Source organism: Phoca vitulina, unplaced genomic scaffold (assembly GCF_004348235.1).
Source record: "Phoca vitulina isolate PV1807 unplaced genomic scaffold, GSC_HSeal_1.0 scaffold42, whole genome shotgun sequence".
Taxonomy (NCBI): Eukaryota; Metazoa; Chordata; class Mammalia; order Carnivora; family Phocidae; genus Phoca; species Phoca vitulina.
This window is the reverse complement of record NW_022589745.1, coordinates 7,760,093-7,780,621: the sequence shown is the minus strand read 5'-3', so window position 1 is coordinate 7,780,621 and position 20,529 is coordinate 7,760,093. Positions and strand designations below refer to the sequence as shown.

The window sequence follows — 20,529 nt, the reverse complement described above, 5'->3', positions numbered from 1 at the left end:
GGGGGGGGCGCTTGTGTTGCAGCTGAGGAACACCGAGCTTAGGAAGTCCACTGCTCTTATAGCAAACAGGAAGCAAGCCTGCTCTTTGTCCAGAGGAGACATGTTACCTTACCTGTCAAGGGTCTCAGCTCTACAAATAACCCTGAGAAATGGCTCAGGTAAAGGCATGGCCAGGGCGTTGCGGTCTTGCCATACCTAGCAAGATGTATAGGAATGCAAGAGACCTAAGGAGGATGGTCTCTCCTAGCTGTACCATAACTGCTTTGTTCTCCATTGTATCCAAATCTTTTTCCTGAAAGATCATTGCAGAAGATTTTGATTTTTTAATTTATGGTGACCAGGAAAAATAAAAGATCGATTCTTTTTTTTTTTTTTTTTTTAAGGGGGACAGGCAGATCGTGACTCCCAGGCATCCTGCAAAGTAGGCCGGTCACCTTAGGGGCAGCCTATACCTGCTTAAAAATTGATCTCACATTAACAGTGAGGTTTTGGGTGTCACACTGAATTGTTACTTTCCTTACTCATAAATTTAAGGCATCGATCAGTTTGTTTTTTGTTTTGTTTTTTTTTAACAAATTTTCACTAAATTTTCTCCATCACAGCTTGTCATAGTGAAAGATGATTTATCTTTCCATATATGTTGTTTAATTCATCTCTAAAAATCAAAGACTAAGATGTTGAAGGCGTTTCTTCTGGGTGTGAGAGAAATGCCCCAAGGCAAGCGTCTTAGAAGAGAAGGCTTTGTATAGATAGTACTGACGTTAGATGAGAAAACTGAATCAAAGGAAAACAAGAACTGCTGCCTTAGTAATGTTCACTGATTCGGATTTCTTCTGATTCCCCCATCCACTTCAGCATCCTAGTGTGTAGGAAAACGGATCTGGGTTACTTAGAGGAAAAAACTGTTCGTCAGCTCTTTCTCTCAGCCCATCTCAAAACTATCGTGTGTCTTCCATATCGAGTGGGCCATTCCTACTGTTTGAGTCTTATATTTGGGTTTAATTTAATAAACAAGGCAGTAATGTGCCATACAGTCATAAACGGACCTTGCGGTAGACCCATTGTTAAGATGGCAACCGGCAAGAATCCACACATTCATATAGAAGCGAACCAGGTTTTTTGAGAGTCAGTTTTGATCCAGAGAGATTGCTCTAAATCTTACCCTAGCCTGGGTCCTCTTGGCTCAGAGCTCTGGTGCCAGCAGAGGCAAAAGTCAGCTTGGTAGCAGTTTCTTATATAAACTTAAGATTTTGAAGATTTTAAGCTTGTTATTATTTAGGAGGAAAAAAATGATAAGATTTTTGTCTTAGCCATGACTGAGTAGTGATAGCATAGCAGTGTAATGTTTGTCTGTTCCCCCTTTACCCAGGTCTTGAAACTGGATGTTTGATACACAATTGTGAACATTTTTCTTTTCAATTAGTGATACTTTTTTCTTTTTAAAAAGTAAAAATAAAATACTAATGTATAAAAATAAAAAACTAATGTATGAGCTAAGAAAAAACCTCCCTGTGTGATGGGTGGGGCTGTATGGATGTGCTTTCCCAAGGCTTGGAAGCACCGGGACATTGTTGACCTGTTCGCAGTGACTGCTCTGTGTGCTTTGTCTTTTTAGGAAATAAAATAAGCACTTGGTAGTTAAATCTGTTTCTTATTTCCTCTCTTCATAGATGTCCGCAGGAGAATTGAACTTATTCAGGATTTTGAAATGCCTACTGTTTGCACCACTATTAAGGTGTCAAAAGATGGACAGTATATCTTAGCAACTGGTAAGCATCTTTTTGGTTAATGATTTCCATACATTTCATAGCAGGAAGTGCTAGGGTGGGAAAGGTCACTTTTTTTTATTACCTTAACATTTTACTATAAAAAATTTCAAACCTACAGAAATACTGAAAAAATTGTACAATGAACATCCTTTTGCCCACCACCTAGATTCTCAGTAGTATTTTGCTTGGTCATATCTGTCCATCCATCAGTCCAGCCTGTTTTTTGATACATTTCAGAGCAGGTAGCAGATATCAGTGTACTTTTCCCATAAATACCTTGGCGTGTATACTGTTATCCAGAGTTCAGTTTTATTTGTGGTTTTACCTTTAGGTAAATTTACATACAGTGAAATGCACAGATCTTTTGGAGTTTTGACAGATGCATACACCTGTGTAGGCCAAACGCCAGTCAAGATCAGAACATTCCTTTCACCTAGAAATGTCTTTCATGCCCCTCACAGTCAACCCTGCTCCCACCTATGCACAGGCAACCATTGCTCTGTGAGTTTGTTTGGGTTTTTTTTGTACCTGTGACAAGTTTAGCCTGTTTTGGAACTTTATGTAAATGCAGTCATACACTATGGATTCTTTTTATGTGAGACTTATGTTCTTAGGATTTTAAGATTCATACATGTTGTTATGTGTGTCTGTAGTTTTTTATTACCAAGTAGTATTTCCTTATAAGAATATACTCGAGTTTATTTACCCATTCTCCATTTGATAGATACCTGGACTGTTTTCATTTTTTGGCTGTTATTGATAAAGCACAATGAACAATCTTTTACAGGCTTGTTTTAAGGACATTGCTGTGTCGTAGGGTAGGTGTCTGTTTAGTTTCATAGGAAGCTGCCAGACTTTTTCCAGAGTGGTCAGATCATTTTACACTCCTACCAATAATGAATGAGAGTTCCAGGAAGGGTCACTTTTAACATAATTTTCCGTATAATGGACTAATATTTTTTATGTTACTAAGATTTTATATTAGAAGTAGTCATCAGTTGCAAAAAGCCATGAAATACACGGAACTTTTAATGTGTTATAATTTAGAAGAGCATAACCCATTATGTGGTTTGGCTGAGATTTTGGTACATATATCCTGTGTATTGTCCACATACGTCTTTTTTATTTTGCTGGCTTAACATTATCCATCTATATCCCTTTTCCAAACACTTTCTTATTTGACAGAACTTTTATGCATCCCCATGCCAGTCTCTTTTGTTTTGTGTTAGTGGTTGTCTCAGTACTAACACTATCCACATTTTTTAGCCACCAGTTCATATGTAAGAACTAGATATGCTGTATATAGTTGTTGTTGTTGTTTTTTAAGATTCTGTTTATTTATTTGACAAAGAGAGAGATAGCGAGAGCAGGAACACAAGCAGGGGGAGTGGGAGAGGGAGCAGCAGGCTTCCCGCGGAGCAGGGAGCCCGACGTGGGGCTCGATCCCAGGACCCTGGGATCATGATCTGAGCCAAAGCCAGATGCTTAATGACTGAGCCACTCAGGCGCCCCTCTTTTTTTTTTTTTTTTTAAAGGTTTTTTTTATTTGAGAGAGAGAGATAGCGAGAGATAGAGCATGAGCAGGGGAGTCACACTGGGCTCGATCCCAGTACGCCAGGACCATGACCTGAGCCAAAGGCAGATGCTTACTGACTGAGCCACCCAGGCGCTGCTGTATATACTTTTATATACATAAAAAGTTATGTATCTGATATGTAGTAAGCATGTATATATATATATATATATTATACTATTTTTAAATAAGGTCTTGGGGACTCAAGGACTACCTCATTCCTTTAAAAAAAAAAATCCATTGGTTTTAAAAACCAGTCTTTTTTGGGGCACCTGGGTGGCTCAGTCATTAAGCATCTGCCTTTGGCTCAGGTCATGGTCCCATGGTTCTGGGATCGGGTCCTGTGTTGGGCTCCCTGCTCATCAGGGAGTCTGCTTCTCCCTCTCCCTCTGCTGCTCCCCCTGCTTGTGTGTGCTCTCTGTCAAATAAATAAATAAAATCTTAAAAACAAAAATCAGTCTTTTTCTTTTCTTGATTGCAAACATGATACACTTATAAAAAATGCAAATATTACAGCAATGCATAAGATAAAATGTGGAAGACCCTAAAATTGCCCTTCACTGAGATAAACAATCACTGTGCTTATTCTTCCCACTTTTCTGTACAGAGTGCTTGCATGATCGGTGTTGGGTTCATAGACATGGGGCCATCGGCACCACTCTGCAGCACTCACCCGCACTCTCTGGACTCTCTATTTTACTTGGTAGTATGTCTTGGTGGCTTTCCCTGTGAGTACAGGTCTGCATCGTCCTCTTTATGAGCCATATGATGATTTGCCATCATTTATTTAACTATTTCCATGTCAGTGGACATTTTACTTGCTTTCAGTTTTTGGCCATTTGTGAACAGTGCTGCAGTGAACACTCTTCATGTCTTTGGTACACTTGTGAGTATGTTTCTCTAGGATAAATTTGTATAAGTTGCGGTACAGATTCAGGATGTGTAAACATCACATATTTTACAGATATTGCCAGATTGTCCTTCAAAGAAGTTGTAACAATTTATACTAATCACCAAGTCGTGAGAGTACTTCCTTTTTTAGCACCCTCATCTACACAGGTTATTAACTATCTTTTAATCTTTGCCATTTTAATGAACAATAACTATTTCATTGTTTTAATCTACTTTGTTAGATTATTTGTGAAGTCTGTTTGTTTTTTTTTTGTATTTAATTTTCTCTGACTTGCTTGTTTGTATCCTTTGCTGGTTTTCTTCTTGGCATGTTGGGGAAGGCTGCTTTTAAAATTCTTTTTCTTTCATGTGGTTATAATGAATCCTGTTTACCTTTGAATAAAAAGTATACGTAATATATCTGCAGGATATTGACAATGAAAAGAATGTCCTTTAGGTTTTACATCACATTAATTTTTTTTTTTATATAGGAACTTATAAACCTCGGGTTCGATGTTATGACACCTATCAGTTATCCTTGAAGTTTGAAAGGTGTTTAGATTCAGAGGGTAAGTAAGAGATGAAATTTGAATTCATGAAAGTAGCTTTTTATATGTGGCCACTTTTCTGCTTTTTAAAGATGGGAATGTGTCATGTATAAGTTCTCTTTGCTGTGTAACAAATTACCATGAATGTGGCAGCTTAAAACATGCATTTATTAGCTGACAGCTCTGTAGGTGAATTCATGCAGGCTCTGCTGTTTTCTATGCTCAGGGCTGACTCGCCTAGAGTTTATTCGGGGGCTCTGGGCAAGAATCAGCTTCGAAGCTTTCTTTTCTTTCTTTCTTTTTTTTTTTGAAGATTTTATTTATTTGACAGAGAAACACAGCAAGAGAGGGAACACAAGCAGGGGGAGTGGGAGAGGGAGAAGCAGGCTTCCCGTGGAGCAGGGAGCCCGATGTGGGGCTCGATCCCAGGACCCTGGGATCATGACTTGAGCCGAAGGCAGGCGCTTAACGACTGAGCCACCCAGGCGCCCCAGCTTCGAAGCTTTCTGGGTGTTGGCAGAATGCAGTTTGTTGTGCTTGTGGGACTGGGGTTCCTGTTTCCTGCTAGCTGTCAGCCTGGGGCCACTCTCAGCTTCTGGAGGCTGCCTGCACTCCTTGTCACCTGGTCGTCTCCATCTGTAAGCACCTACTCACTGGGTCTTTCTCCTGCTTCGAATCTCCCACTTCCCCTTCTGCCACCAGCAGGAGAAAACCCTGATTTTAAAGGGCTCACGCGATTATAGCTCTCCCTTCCCCATCTAATGTGATGTGGTTACAGGTGTGTCCCACCAGCATTCATAGGCTCCGCCCACTCTGCAGGGAAGGGCGGGGAGGGTGGAGGTATTTCTGTCAGGTGCCTGGGTGTTTGGGGTTGAGAGAAAAGCAGTTAATGGCTAAGTCTTCTCCAACTGGTTTTACCCTTTCCTTTTTAAAAGCAGGACAGACTCCACATGCTGCTAACAACTGTTTTCACTCTATGTTTAGCAGATGTATGATGAATGAGTAAAAAGCTACTGTTGTCTTTTTTATTTTTATTTATTTTTTAAAAGATTTTATTTATTTATTTGACAGACAGAGAGCACAAGTAGGCAGAGCGGCAGGCAGAGGGAGAGGGAGAAGCAGGCTCCCCACTGAGCAGGGAGCCCCATGTGGGGCTCGATCCCAGGAACCTGGGATCATGACCTGAGCCGAAGGCAGCCGCTTAGCCGACTGAGCCACCCACTGTTGTCTTTTTTAAATAAATAATTAAAAAAAGAATTTTTGAATGTTCTTTAATGTCTATTTTATTTTGAGCTTCTCAGAAAAACTGGAGAGTTTAGAAGTCATTATGTTTTTGTTTTTGGTTTTTTTTTTTAAAGATTTTATTTATTTGAGAGAAAGAGAGAGCATGTGCAGGGGGGAGGGGGAGAGGGAGAAGGAGGAACAGACCCCCCACTGAGCAGGGAGCCTGATATGGGGGCTCGATCCCAGGACCCTGGGATCCTGACCAGAGCCGAAGGCAGAGGCTTAGCCGACTGAGCCACCCAGGCGCCCCAGAAGTCATTATGTTTTGTGAGTGTATCTAACTTCAGTTTTGCAGAAAATCTGGTTGATCTGTGTTGAGAAATTAAAAAGCTTTTAATTTTCCATTTGGTGTTTTGGGGCCAATATAATATGGCAACTTTATTCTTGTCTTATGAAAGGACAAGAAAGGGGGGAAAACCCAGTATTTGTTTGTAATTTTTGTGTTGAGTTAGAATCCTTTCATCAAGTTTGCATTTTTATGAAGAACGTGGATTGATAATTGTAATTGTTCTTACTATTTCTTGTTTTTCAGTTGTCACCTTTGAAACTTTGTCTGATGACTATTCAAAGGTATGCTTGATAGCGTTGGTTGGTACCGGCTATCCTCACGAAGTCATGATCAGTATTTTTATGAGGTTCCCATTGTTACATTAAAAATGGCTGCATAGTAAAATAAAACCCATCATTTTCTATTAATACATTTTTAGTTTGACACATGTATGATACATAGAGTATCTTTTAAAACAACAGTGGTAGACTTTGGCCAGTCTAATATCAAAATGTTTTCTATATCACATATGAAACCTTATCTATATCGTCAAGAATTGGTAGTAGCCATCTTTTTTAGACCATGTTAGATTGTAGATTTGTGATTTTTAATTATTTCATTTAAACTAGTGTTATTTGCCATGTTGCTTTCATATGTGAAAAGTAAAATAGCATAATTATATGATTAATTTTCTTAACTCTGCAAATAGATGGTTCTGGAATGGTTCTGAAACAGTTCGAAACACAGCTAAATATATATATATTTTTTCTTTTTTTGGTGCCATTAGTCCATCTTTCAACTCATGTCATTTTCAGTAGTTACAAAATTGTTAGTAAAGTGCCTTATTCAATTTAAAATAAATTAAAAAAATAAAAAATTTTAGTGATTTTCTGAGCTGACATGGCTTTACATATTGTGTCAGTTCTGGAAACTATGGACTACAGTTTATTCTTTTGCCTGTAGTGGTCATTAATCATGTGTTGGGAGATGTAATTTTATCATGTATTTTCTCTACATATTGATAAATTTGCTGCTAATTACTATCTGCAGATTTTTAAGCTACTTTTGAAATACATTAATGTTAAATTGGTACGGGGGTTTCTCAAACCCTGAGTGGTAATTGTGGGATGATTATTATTATCATTTTTAAAGGTTTTACTTACTTATTTGACAGAGACACAGCAAGAGAGGGAACACAAGCAGGGGGAGTGGGAGAGGGAGGAGCAGGCTTCCCGCCGAACAGGGAGCTCTGTGCGGGGCTCCATTCCAGGACCCTGGGATCATGACCTGAGCCGAAGGCAGACGCTTAATGACTGAGCCACCCAGGCGCCCCAATTGTGAGATTATTAAAATGTGTTCTTAAGTAAAATAGGAAATCACTTGCTGGGGTTGCTGAGCAGAGGTCCACATTGTCAAATGCTGGTGCCAGATAAATAAAGGGCATTTGTTTTAAGTCTCTGTTAGAACGCAAGAAAAACTATCTTGGGTTCAGGAAGGCATTAAGAAAGCAGGGGAGAGGTTTGATTCTTAGTCATGATAGAGAGTTGTGTGTGCACACATGCGTGTTTACAGAGAGAAAGAGGCTGGGAGAGATCAGAGTGTTCTTGCTTTGTCAGTTCTAGTGGTGATGAAGTAAACGCTTTTCCTAGAAACCTCAGCCAACTCATGCTCTTGTTTCATTTTCAGATTGTTTTCTTACATAATGATAGATACATCGAATTCCACTCACAATCAGGTTTTTACTACAAAACCAGAATACCAAAGTTCGGGAGAGATTTCTCCTACCACTATCCTTCCTGTGACTTGTACTTTGTTGGCGCAAGGTATTGGGTCTGATCCTTTGTTTTCTCCTTTCCACCCCACAAATGGCTTCTGTTGTTGAAATCAAGGAGAGGATTAAAAGAGGAATAAGACATGATCCCTGCCTTTCAGTTGCTCAAAGGGTATAGGTCCAGAGTAACTGCTCATTGAGGAATTGCATCCTTGACTTTTACTAGCATGGTGCTCTGAACCTAGCGACATGGGTACCTTACAGGGTCATATTGGTGGTGAAGGTGGTTTCTTAGCCCCATTGCGTGACATTTGAAAACTTTTCATTTTTAAATCTACTTTCTATATGATGATAAAAATAATACATACCCATTTTAGAAAATTAGGAAAATATTAAAAAGTATTCAAAAAAAACACCCATTGTCATGCCACCCAGAGGAAACCCTTATGGTATTTTGTTGTATTTCCTTCTAGTCTTTTCTTCTGTATAGATCCATGTTGGATCTTGTATTCTCTGTGTTATTTGTAAATAATATTCCACCTAATAATTTCATAATATTTCCTTGGTTTAAATCACTTTTATACATGAACAAACTCACAAGGTGATTATTTTTTAGGTTGAAAATACATTTTGGTGTAAGTTTTACAAAGGGAAGTCATGCCCTGGAAGCAAGAGATATATGTATATATTTCTAAAATTTATATTTAGTTGAAGCGAAGTTCATTGCAGTTTACCAGATTTCTAACTTTATTCATTACTTTGCAGCTCTGAAGTTTATAGATTAAACTTAGAACAAGGCCGGTACTTGAATCCACTACAGACTGATGCCGCGTGAGTGTTCTGTTGTGGGAATACTGCTGTATTTCTCTTGGCCAGGAGATGGAGTCAGAAGCTCAAGTTATCAGATGGCAGGTTGCGTTTAAAAGCTTAGGGCCACTTAGTTCAAAGGAGTATCATTTAGTTTTTTCTTAAACATAATTCACTAGAAGGCCTGGTGATTTCTTTAAAATTTTAATTTTTTTTAATATCCTCGAAAATTTTATAACTCATTAAAAAGTTTTTTATTATTTTTTGCAGTGTTCTTTAAATTTTCATTTATGATTTTGTTCTGTGATATTATCTCTCAGAGAAATTTTGGATTAACTTGGAGTATCACTTTTTAAATTTTACTTTTTGTGTTTTTGCTGGCAGACATTTAAGGTTTTTTTCAAGTTTTCCCCTTTTTTCCTCACATTATAGTCTACATTTTTGTTTTATTCAGAGAGAAAGCCTTTAGGAATAAATTTGTCATAATAATAATACTGAGTAATAATGACAATAATAATAGTGAAAGCACTTACTCCGTGCCAGTTGTTACTCAGTATTTTATACATATTAACTCATTTTAAACTTACAACAATTTTAGTATTATCATCTCCATTTTACAGATGGGACAGCTGAGGTGCAGAGAGGGTGAGTCCACAGCCACCCAGCTGGTAAGGGGTGGAAGCTAGGTTACTTCTCATCTAAGTGTATAAAGAGCTTGTTGGATTTTCCTTATTGCTTTGAAAGGGTTTTTAAAGGTTGGAAGAACATGCAGTGATAAAGGCCAGATTAACTCTCACTAATTTTTTCCAGATATCCTTGAAATACTCTTATTTTCTTCAAGAAAACTAGAGTAACTTCATGATATATTGTTGAATATAAAGAGTTATCTGCTCTTTAGCTGCATACGTTCCTGTTTGTAATAGCTATTATTTATTGAGTGTCTTGTAAGCTCTGGATTCCATGCCGAACATTTTGTCATTTTTTCATTTAATCCTCACAACAACTGAAAGAGGTAAAGTATCCATTTTACATAAAAAGAAGGTGAAGCTTTGATTAGTACATCTAACTCAAGCTCGTCCGGTCTCGGGACTGGCTTAGATACAGCTTGTGTTCTTTCTGCCCTAGGAGAAGATATATTGAGAAAGCAGAATAAACCTTTATTCTCAAGGTGGTAGGATAGTATTTCAGAAGGAGTTCCTTTCTTGTCTCATCTCCTTTCAGATTGAGTATCGTTCTGGGGATTCTTTCATGTCTGGTGCCTTTCATACATGGATGAGTAAGGAAGCACCTGCCCGTCCTCTTTCTCCACAGGATTGGGTTGACTATTTATTTAGAAAGTTCACCGAGTATCCCTCCCGCCTAAAATAGGTAATAATACTTTCTCCCTTACTGCTTTACTGTTTCAGGGAGAATAATGTGTGTGACATAAACTCAGTACATGGCTTGTTTGCCGCAGGAACGGTAGAGGTAAGCATACGTTGCCTTTATTTTTTAACTTACTTGTTTTGCATTTGATAATGAGTAGAGTTTTACTTAAAGACAGAGTTGCTTGTTCCTAAGAGCAGAGAGCTAATGGAGCAACAAGCCACTGGTTGGCTTTTTGTAGGAACATGGGTTCACACGCACACAGGCCCTTTTGTTGCTGCCGACCGCCCCGTGGTGCGTCTGGTCCGGCACGCTCTGACCTGGATCATCTCTGACATTGATCCTTGGGAGCCAGAGGAGCGTCGCCAGCCTCCAGGGAGCTGTGGCAACACGACAGCCAGTTCTGTTCCTAACAGGAGGCACTCTGTCACGCAGTCCCAGCTCTCTGCTACTTACCAGCTTTATGACTGAATTACTTTCCCTGAGGCTTAGTTTCCTCATCGGTGACATGGAGATAATGATAGCTTGCCAGCTTTGCGCAGGTGCAGGTGAGAGCCACACGGAGAGAGGCCAAGAGGATCGTGATCTGTACGTCCTGTGTGGTAGGATTCAAGAGATACGCAGCATTTCCCTTTTAAACTGCAGTATTTTCGAATCCGTGTTCTTCATACTTGTCAAGAATTATCCTAGACTTGCATTTTTTTAATTCTAATAAATACTCATAGTAAAAAAAAAAAGTCAGAAATTTATTATTGAAAAAGTGTTCTCTTGTGCTTTCCAGTCACCAAATCCTACAACCTGGAGTTTTAACTCCTTAATGTTTTTTTTTTTTAGGTATATGCAGATACGCATATGTGTTAGTCATATATTTTTTTAAAGTTTTTTAATAAAAGTAAAATTATACTTCTTCATTTGCTTTTTTAAATATGATATATAATATGCATCTTTATACGTTGGTACTTAGAATTACTTATAATGCTAAACTAATTTTTTAAAACTGATGGGTAGGATTCCATTGTGTGAATGTACTGTAGTTTATGAAACCAATCCCAGATGGATGAGATTTAGGTCTCTACTCAAATTATTTTTATGTTAAGAGGTTAGAATTTGAAGTGAGACAGAGTTGGTTTAATGAAAATATATAAAACCGTTGAATATGTTATAATACTGTTGTGCCTAAATCGGGCCAATGAAGCATTTTCTTGGTAGGTACTTTTCTTGAGATTACCAAGGGGAAGTTTTAAAAACAGTTTCCTTGGAAAAAGTTTTTTAAGTAGAGTCCTTCCAGAGCAGTCTAATCCTTATGGACACGTGCTCTGTCAGAGCACTTATGTACCAGAGCAGGCTTTTCTCTCGCCAGCTGTTTGAAGACCATCCCTGAGGGGAGACTAGACCCCTTCTTGCCTAAAGGCTGAGGCTCCTAAAATTCCTGGATTACTGGGGGCTTGAAATTTGATAGGCAAAGTCAGACCAGACTTTAAAAATTCCCTTTTACAATAATTTTGATAGTATATGTTTGATTTTGATTTTGTCTGTGACAATTCTTATACTACTTATTATTATTGTCAAAATCAAACAGGACTTAACCTTTTGTGCATTTTGTGCTTTTTGAAGTACAAAAAAGTGCAGGCTTTAGCAATAGAAATACTCAAATTTCAGTCACAGAAAATCATTATGGTTTAAAAAAACCAGTTTTGGGGCGCCTGGGTGGCTCAGTCGGTTAAGCGTCTGCCTTCGGCTCAGGTCATGATCCCAGGGTCCTGGGATCGAGCCCCGCATCGGGCTCCCTGCTCGGCGGGAAGCCTGCTTCTCCCTCTCCCACTCCCCCTGCTTGTGTTCCCTCTCTCGCTGTGTCTCTCTCTGTCAGATAAATAAATAAAATCTTTAAAAAAATAAAAAAAATAAAAAATAAAAATAAAAAAACCATTTTTATTTATTCTGGAATTTATCTGCATACCTATTTTTTGTTTTTGAAATGTGACTTTCCTTTTTATGTCCATAAAAGTCTGTTAACTCATTTTGAGAAGACATGAAGACCAGACCATTTGGAATTACTTGCTGCTTGATTTCTAAGATTTCCTTTATTTATCTTTGTGACGGACACATTAGTAATAATACTAAATGAGTGATGAGATCAAGCCTTCTAAGTATATTTGAGGTCTTACTTTTAAGGTGGTTAATATAGTAAACAATTTTTAAAAAATCTTTGTGTATATGTTTTTTTATCATTATAAAGTTGAGTAATACAAAAGAGTAAAAGTGAGAAGTGAGTCCCCTCTTGCCTATTCTTGTCCTGTTTCCTTACGTTTCCTGAACACTGGTAATAATTTGTTGTGTGCTCTCAGGGTTTTCTATGTTGGCAGAAACATTTTTTTTTTAATGGACAATGGGATCATACTATTTTTTTTTTTTTAAACAAACTGCTTTTTACCTAGCAGATTGTGGGCATATTTCTAGTATATGTATATCTAAGTCATTCTTTTTAATGATTGCAGCGTATTCTTAAATGGATTATGCCAGTCTCTCCCTTGCTCTTTTGCTTGCAGTTCTTTTTTTGTTTTTTTTTGTTTTTTTGCTTTATTTTCCTACAGCTTATTTTTAAAAAATTCTGAAAAGTTATAAATGTCACTTCCTGAAAAGTTGAAAACACAGTTCACTCATCATTTATATACATTTTGCACATTTGCTTTCTTTTTCTTTTTTTTTTTTTTTTTTTTTTAAAAGTTTTTTTTTTTTTTTTTGAGAGAGGAATGAGATAGAGACAGAGAGAGCATGAGAGGGGGGAGCGTCAGAGGGAGAAGCAGACTTCCTGCTGAGCAGGGAGCCCGATGTGGGACTCGATCCCGGGACTCCAGGATCATGACCTGAGCTGAAGGCAGTCGCTTAACCAACTGAGCCACCCAGGCGCCCTGCTTTCTTTTTCTGTAAAAATGTGTATATGTATATAGAAAATGTTTTTTGTACCATTTGAAAATCAGTTGCGGACGTTATGACATTTTAGCCCTCAGTACTTCTGAATGTTTTTCTTAAAAACATTTTCTTAGAAACAAGAACTTTCTTGTATAAAATTATAATCCTGTTATCATCCATAAGAAATTTAACATTGATACAATAATATTATGTATTAAATACTTAAAGTTGATACAGTAGTATTTAAATATTCTCAGGTCTACCAAAATGTCTTTCATAGCCTCCCGCTCCACCCCACCACCCAAACCAAGGTCCAATCAAGGATCAGACACTGCATTTTGGACTTCTTTTCTTAACCAGTTTTTTTCCTTTTAAAAACAAATTCAGCTCATAGAAAAATATTTGACAGTACTTAGAAAGGGCATAAGGTAAAAAATTAAATTCTTATCCCCCATGAGATAATTAGTGTTACTAAGGTCTTTTTCGGTATTTGTCTAAAAATTTTCTAGCAGCACCTTTCTATAAAATCACCGTATTCTGTTGGTCTAGGGCCGCGTGGAGTGCTGGGACCCGAGAACTCGCGGTAGAGTCGGCTTGCTGGACTGTGCGTTAAGCAGCGTCACGGCAGACTCAGAGTAAGTGGGGATCACATGCCATTTAAATATCCATCTGCTTATGATTCCAACACATGTACCAATACTGGATTCAAATCAATTGCTGAAGGATGAAACCCCTCAGACTTCTATCTGAGGTTGTCGTTTTGTCATTTATGTAAAAATCCTTTTCTGAGAAAGGTCGCTAGGTGGGAAAGCCAGACAGAATGCCTTTCTGAGGTGCTACATAGAATGTCTTTTTGTTAGTTGCTGTGGAATGTTATTAAAACAGATACACTGCCGGAATTCATAGTTCCAGTTCTGTAGGATCTAGTGCTAGAACCGGAGTCCACCACTCCAGGTAACAAGCCAAAAGGTGTACTTTGAATTCTAAGGTGGAGGGAGGCAAGTGTTTTCTGATATCTTCTTGTTCCCGTTTGCCACTTCCTACATTTTAAACAATCAGAAAAGTAATACTCAGGGGATGAAAACCTCTACATGCCTGAATTAGGTGAGTATAGGCCCCCTGTCCTTTCTCCACTCACCGGAGTGGTTAGTGTTGCGCCGTTTGGTACATAGGTTTTCAGACATTTTTCTGTGCTCATATTAATATATATGCAGTCTTATACTCTCTTGGTCAGATTCTTGACATGGGATTATTTGCTGTAACCAGTTCAGAAACGTCCTTTCTCTGTGCTCTTGATATTTGTAGTAATGTGATTTTACTAGCATTTACTCATTTCCGTTGGCCAGACATTTACCCGTAGTTGTATCATGTTGGAGGTAGAGTGTTTGATGGGGGGCTGCAGAGAGGATGTGAACCCTCTAAATTATTGCTGATTTTTGTGTGATTTGCATTTTTCTGGGGGAGATAAGAATTTATGTAGTTCTTTCTTTTGAAAAATCAGCTTATGTAAAGCACCCTTGACTTAGAGAAAAGTTAAGAATTGCTGAATTGGAAGAACGTTTTTTCTAATGTATACATTTTTCCCTATGTGATAAGTAAAGAATAAGTTAATTTTTTTTCGTCTTTTAAATATGACATTTAATGGGAGCGTAGGAGGTGCGGGGATGGACATTGAGGAGGGCACGTGATGTGACAAGCACTGGGTGTTGTATACAACTGATGAATCATTGAATTCTACCTCTGAAACTAATAATACACTATATGTTAATCTAATGTAAATAAAATTAAGTAAAATTAAAAAAATTAAAAAATAGAAGTGTAGGAAATTTTTTCTCTATTATTGAGTTTTACGAAAGTAACAACCAATGAACAACCTCATTAATCATGGTATGGAGTAAACAGTTTTAAAGTGGAAAAGTTATTCTACATTCATTTTGTTTTGTTCTTAGAATTAGACATTTTTATTGTGAATTATAATACACAGACAAAATCTCAAAGCATTAATGTACAGATTACTGAATTATTGTGAAGCTCTGCATTTGTCAATAGAAGAAACCAGGAGAAAATGCTTCTCAACATTTTATTACATTGATATGAAAGGAACCAAATCAGAGAAGTCTGCTTGTTTTTTGAAAGTAGGAAATCAGTTGTAAGTGGAAGCTATTTTCCCACTCCCTGGGAAGCAGAAAAGTTAATTTTCTCTTACTTATAAATGTTAACTTGTTTTTGAATTAAAATAGAGACACTTGGGTTCTGCTACAAGCTCTGTCCGTAACAATTTCTTCTTAGAAAAGTCATTTGAGAAAACAGGCCAGCAGGAGTTCTTTGTATTATGTCTTAACGGTTATTTTTACTGTAAATTTAATGACTGTAATAGAAGTAACAGTATAGAAAATTTAAGGAAGGGATGTGAAAAGATAATCTTTACTGTGGTCTTTAGAAATATGGGAGTATTCTGTTTTTTTTTTTTTTCTTTACATAGAATAGTGATTCACAAATTTTTTAGTTTTATTGATTAATTTGACAGAGAGAGAGAGAGAGAGAGCACAAGCAGGGGGAGGGGTAGAGGGAGAGGGATAAGCAGACTCCCCGCTGAGCAGGGAGTCTGATGCAGGACTAGATCCCAGGACCCCAGGATCATGACCTGAGCCGAAGGCAGACACTCAACTGACTGAGCCACCGAGTCGCCCCTATTTTGTTTATTTTAAAAAATAATTTTATTTTGTAAAGCTGATTTATACTGAGTATAAAAAGATACTAAGCAGTTTCAAAAATACAAGAAAGTAAAAATGGCCTCGGCACACACACAGGCAGATGTAATTCAAGTAACCAGACCACTCTTGGTTTGTGAAGGGGGTTTATAGATTTTCACTGTTGTGCATCCACTTGTAGTTAGTTCTAAGACTATTTCCTGAGGGAACATACTGAGAACCTGGATTTCTGGGTGAAATAGCTTTTGTACCCATTGCTAAAATCCCTGGCAGAAAAGGTAACATCAGTTTGAGGATCTCCCTGCCTGTACAGAGTGCCTGTTCTCCCACCCTCCGTCGCCCAAGGTGTCCATCCCATTCTGATAATACTGCAAAGTCAGAAATAGCCCGAGAATACTGATTAAATACAGCTTGGTAAAAATCGTAGCTAACAGATAGTGCTTTCTGTTTGCCAGCTAGTGTCCTTAGTTCTTTACATTTACTAACTTCATACTCGTGGCAGCCTTTGATGCACGTACTCTTATTTATTTTACAGAAGAGGAAAATACTGATCAGTGGCATATGTAAGCTTTTAAGAATTATGTTGCAAAAGCACATTTATTTCTAGGGGAAGATGTTGCAAATATACCGTTAAGTGGGAAAGCAGTGAACATGCTGTAGAGTCGTGGGGGAAAAAATCTGGATGTGTACCAAAATGGTACAGGTAGTTTTGCTTGCTGTTTCTGTTTCAGGTGATTTTATTTGTTGATTTTTATATGCTTAGCTTCATTATTTTCTGTGCAAGCACTGTAAGCTATCACCTCTGTTATTTGACAGAGGTGGAGTTCTGGAAGGTGGAGCCAATATAATAAAGAGAAAGAAGTGAATGTAATTATCAGATGGGGGGACAGGCTGTCTTTATTTGCAGACGATAACGATTGTCTGCCTGAGAAACTCAGAATCCACTGGAAGATCATAAGAACTAATATGAGAGTTAAATAAGTTGGTGATGAAATAAATGTGCAAAATCAGTGGCTTTGAGGTTTAGCAGCAAAATCCAGTTAGACACAATGGAAAACAGTTCTTACAGCAACAAAAATTGTGAAATTCTGAGGGATAAACTTAGTACCTACCTGAAGGAAATGACTGTTAAGGATCAAAAAGTTTGAGTAAGTAAAGAGAACTAACATCCCACTGCACTGACACATGCTCCTAGAGTTCATTTTGAGGAGCAAATGACTAAAAGGACGGGCATGAGAGGCCTCCAGGTTCCAAACTGGTGCGTCCGTGTGGTTACGGCTGGAGGCTTTAGGGGGCCTGAGAGCCTTGAGGGTGCCAACAGGTCGCGGCCTAGATGGTGGGGCCTGGTCCCGAGGACCTGGAGACAGGAGGGACTGAAGTCAGCACTGTTGTCCTCTTCTGACTTGTCTGGTACCCTTTCCACCAGGGAGCATTGCTTGTGGTGCCGATCCTCTTCTTGGTTGCAGAGTGAGAAGCATGTTCCAGATCTGTGGCCATAACCATTCGTCATACTGTCTCTGTACTTTCCCAGGTTCTAGTCTCCATCTGAGGATTAGTCTTCTATTTTAGCTTGACATAGGCATCTTTAAAAATGGAAATGGGCACAACCTGCCCGAATATAAACTCATTTCCTCTTAAGCAAAAGGGGATATTTTTGTAAATACCATATCTTGGCTTAATCAAAGTGAAAGATCGTGTCATACTGATCCTTTTCAATTGGTTTTAGAGTTTTACAAACTTTTTTTTTGTAGATACTTTGAGAGTATTTCTTACAGTTTTGAAGAAGATAATCTACAAATTTTTAAAAGCAGATTACATTTACATATAAAGCTTTTTATTTTGATTAAGAAAGTTTAGATACAATTACCTTTTATTTTTTATTTTTTTTTAAAGATTTTATTTATTAGAGAGAGAGAGAGAGAGCACATGTGCACAAGCAGGGGCAACAGCAGAGGGAGAGGGAGAAGCAGACTCCCCACTGAGCAGGGAGCCTGCTGTGAGACTCAATCCCAGGACCCTGGGATCATGACCTGAGCCAAAAGCAGATACTTAACCAAATCAGCCACCCAGGTACCCCTACAATTGCCTTTTAAACATAAGGCCAGATGTATGATTTTCCCCACTACAATTGAAGATTAATAATGAATTTGTTACTTGGAAGGTTTGGCCATATGTACATGGAACATGAATATTTTGCCTTTCAGGATAAACAGTTTACCAACAATCTCTGCTTTGAAATTTAATGGTGCCTTGACCATGGCAGTTGGAACATCCACAGGGCAGGTGAGTATCTCAGAGGCATGTATATATCGTGGGAAACATCCACATATCTGTTCACGGTGGGAACAGAAAATGGAGCATTGTTGTTTTGGCCAGAGTGGAGGGGTACTCTGGAATGCTGTATTCTTTTAGTACCTTGAGAAATTCTGATTCTGGCCATCTGGGTTAGTCTGAGAGGTTCTTGAGCTGGGGGTATTACGCCTCAGGCATTCTCTTGACTGTGGTTTAGAACAACATTTTCCAGAGTATGTGGAACAGAATTCTGTGGTCAGCTAAGTTTGGAATTCTGCCAGATTTCTACTCTTGGAGGATCACAGTGCTTTTAAATATACATTGAAGGCTCTGAGAATTCCTCTAGACAAGAAATGTATTTAAAAAGTATTTCCAAAATTTATTTGTCCTAGAAACCTTTTTTTTTACTGAGCACCATTGACCACATGCGCAGTAGCATACATTAGCAATGCTAGTCTGACAAGGATGGGTTGAGTAGCTACAGAGGGTTACTTTCATCTCTTCTTTCTTCCCTTCTTTCCTTCAAGGCAGAATGCACACACTTGTAAGTTTGTTCTCCTCTAGAACAGGTCTGAGCGCCTACTTCCAGTGGAGTTTCTACTTCTGTCATCGTGGTCTGCAGAGGATCTGTTAGCAGGGACTGAGATCTAGCTCCTCCAGCCACTTGCCCCTAGTGACAGGGCTCAGAAGAAGCCCCCACTGCCCCCCCACCCAAGAGTCATGACCTTGCCACCACTCTCTGCTCAGATCTGCCAGATTCTCTTCATTACGCCTGTTGTTATTATTTCTGTCAGTTGCTCTGACAGTGCCCAGTACATAGTAGATCCTCAGTATGTATATTTGTTTTAGTTCACAAATGACACCAACTCTTACAGACTTTTCTTTTGGTTCCTTTCTCAGTGTAGCTCAGTCATTCTCAATCTTAGTGTGCCTAAAAATTACTCTCCGGTTAAGTTCATAAAACCATGTACTCTAAGGGTAATTTAAGAGATTTTTCTAGAGTGTTTTGCTGTCAGACTTTAGAATCTTTGTGCCCTGAGTAAGGTGTTCCTTATGCTCATAAAAAGGCAGTAAAACAAATGGCAGCCATTATTCTAAGTTTTCAAAGTTGCTTTTTAAGATAAAATAATTTGTTTAAACAGAAATAATTTGTTTTCTTTCTTTTAGGTTTTATTATATGACCTTCGATCGGATAAACCATTGCTGGTTAAGGATCACCAGTATGGGCTGCCCATTAAGTCAGTTCATTTCCAGGATTCACTAGATTTGATTTTGTCTGCAGACTCGCGCATCATCAAAATGTGGAATAAGAACTCAGTATGTACTTTTTTGTTGCAGTTACTTATTAGTGTATTTTCCTAATGTTCCTTTTCTTTCTTTTGCCTTTTTTGAGTTATGTGGGCTTTTGAGAAAGAGTGGCCTAGTACCTATCTGAGAGCTTAGTTGGAAGTCATTTACTTCACCAAAGATAATACTCGTATGTAGATAAATAGTCAAGACTGCTTTCTTCCTGTGGAGAAGGTGGCCTGGTTTGCTAGAACTGGCATGCCTTTTTACATGTTCAGTTACGTAGAGAGTAAACCACGTTTTAAAAACATTGCTCCATGAGAACCTCCTAGATCCTGAGGCTCTCTCACAGTCTTGGGAAAGTTTTTATGAGCTACTAATTATCTTTCTATGTCAATGTTATTATGTATCTCAATTTCATACCTTTTAAAACCCATCTCAAATAATTTGGCTTCTAGGTATGACCCCTTTCAATAATTTCTTGGTGTTTTTCTTTTTTAAAAATTTTTAAAAAGATTTTTATTTATTTATTTGTCAGAGAAAGAGAGGGAGAGAGAGCACAAGCAGGGGGAGCAGCAGACTCCCCGCCGAGCAGGGAGCCCAATGTGGGACTTGATCCCAGGACTCTGGGATCATGACCTGAGCCGAAGGCAGACGTTTAACAACTGAGCCATCCAGGCATCCCCCTTAGTGTTTTTCTTAAAAACATTATTTTCTTAAGAATATTTGATGTGGGGCACTTGGGTGGCTCAGTCAGTTAAATGTGTGACTCTTGATTTCAGCTCAGGTCATGATCTCAAGGGTCGTGAGATTGAGCCCCGCATCGGGCTCCATGCTCATCAGGGCATCTGCCTCTCTCTCTCTCTCTGTCTCCCTCTGCCCCTCCCTCCCCTGCTTGTGTGTGCTCTCTTTCTCGCTCTCAAAAAAAAGAATATTCGATGTTCTTTCTCCTCAATTCCAAGTGTCATTTAAGAAGTAACAAAAGCCTGCATTTCTGGTTTTCATCTACCCTATGCTATTCGTATTTTGTTTTAAAACTCTAAGGTATTTTGA

The 20,529-nt window shown here is 38.4% G+C and overlaps 1 protein-coding gene and 1 non-coding gene across 2 annotated transcripts in view; one reads left to right on the top strand and one right to left on the bottom strand.

The window, feature by feature from the left end:
- NOL10 (nucleolar protein 10) overlaps nucleotides 1–20,529 on the top strand; it is an 83,694-nt gene that overhangs the window by 2,791 nt on the left and 60,374 nt on the right. The window contains exons 3-11 of the mRNA XM_032430060.1: nucleotides 1,671–1,769; nucleotides 4,725–4,802; nucleotides 6,598–6,635; nucleotides 8,020–8,156; nucleotides 8,870–8,935; nucleotides 10,318–10,378; nucleotides 13,736–13,821; nucleotides 18,102–18,180; nucleotides 19,357–19,506. Coding sequence (XP_032285951.1) covers nucleotides 1,671–1,769; nucleotides 4,725–4,802; nucleotides 6,598–6,635; nucleotides 8,020–8,156; nucleotides 8,870–8,935; nucleotides 10,318–10,378; nucleotides 13,736–13,821; nucleotides 18,102–18,180; nucleotides 19,357–19,506 — 794 coding nt within the window. The remainder of the gene's footprint in view (nucleotides 1–1,670; nucleotides 1,770–4,724; nucleotides 4,803–6,597; nucleotides 6,636–8,019; nucleotides 8,157–8,869; nucleotides 8,936–10,317; nucleotides 10,379–13,735; nucleotides 13,822–18,101; nucleotides 18,181–19,356; nucleotides 19,507–20,529) is intronic.
- LOC116648313 lies at nucleotides 389–538 on the bottom strand. Its single transcript, XR_004302505.1, has one exon. It is a non-coding gene; the product is annotated as a U12 minor spliceosomal RNA (small nuclear RNA).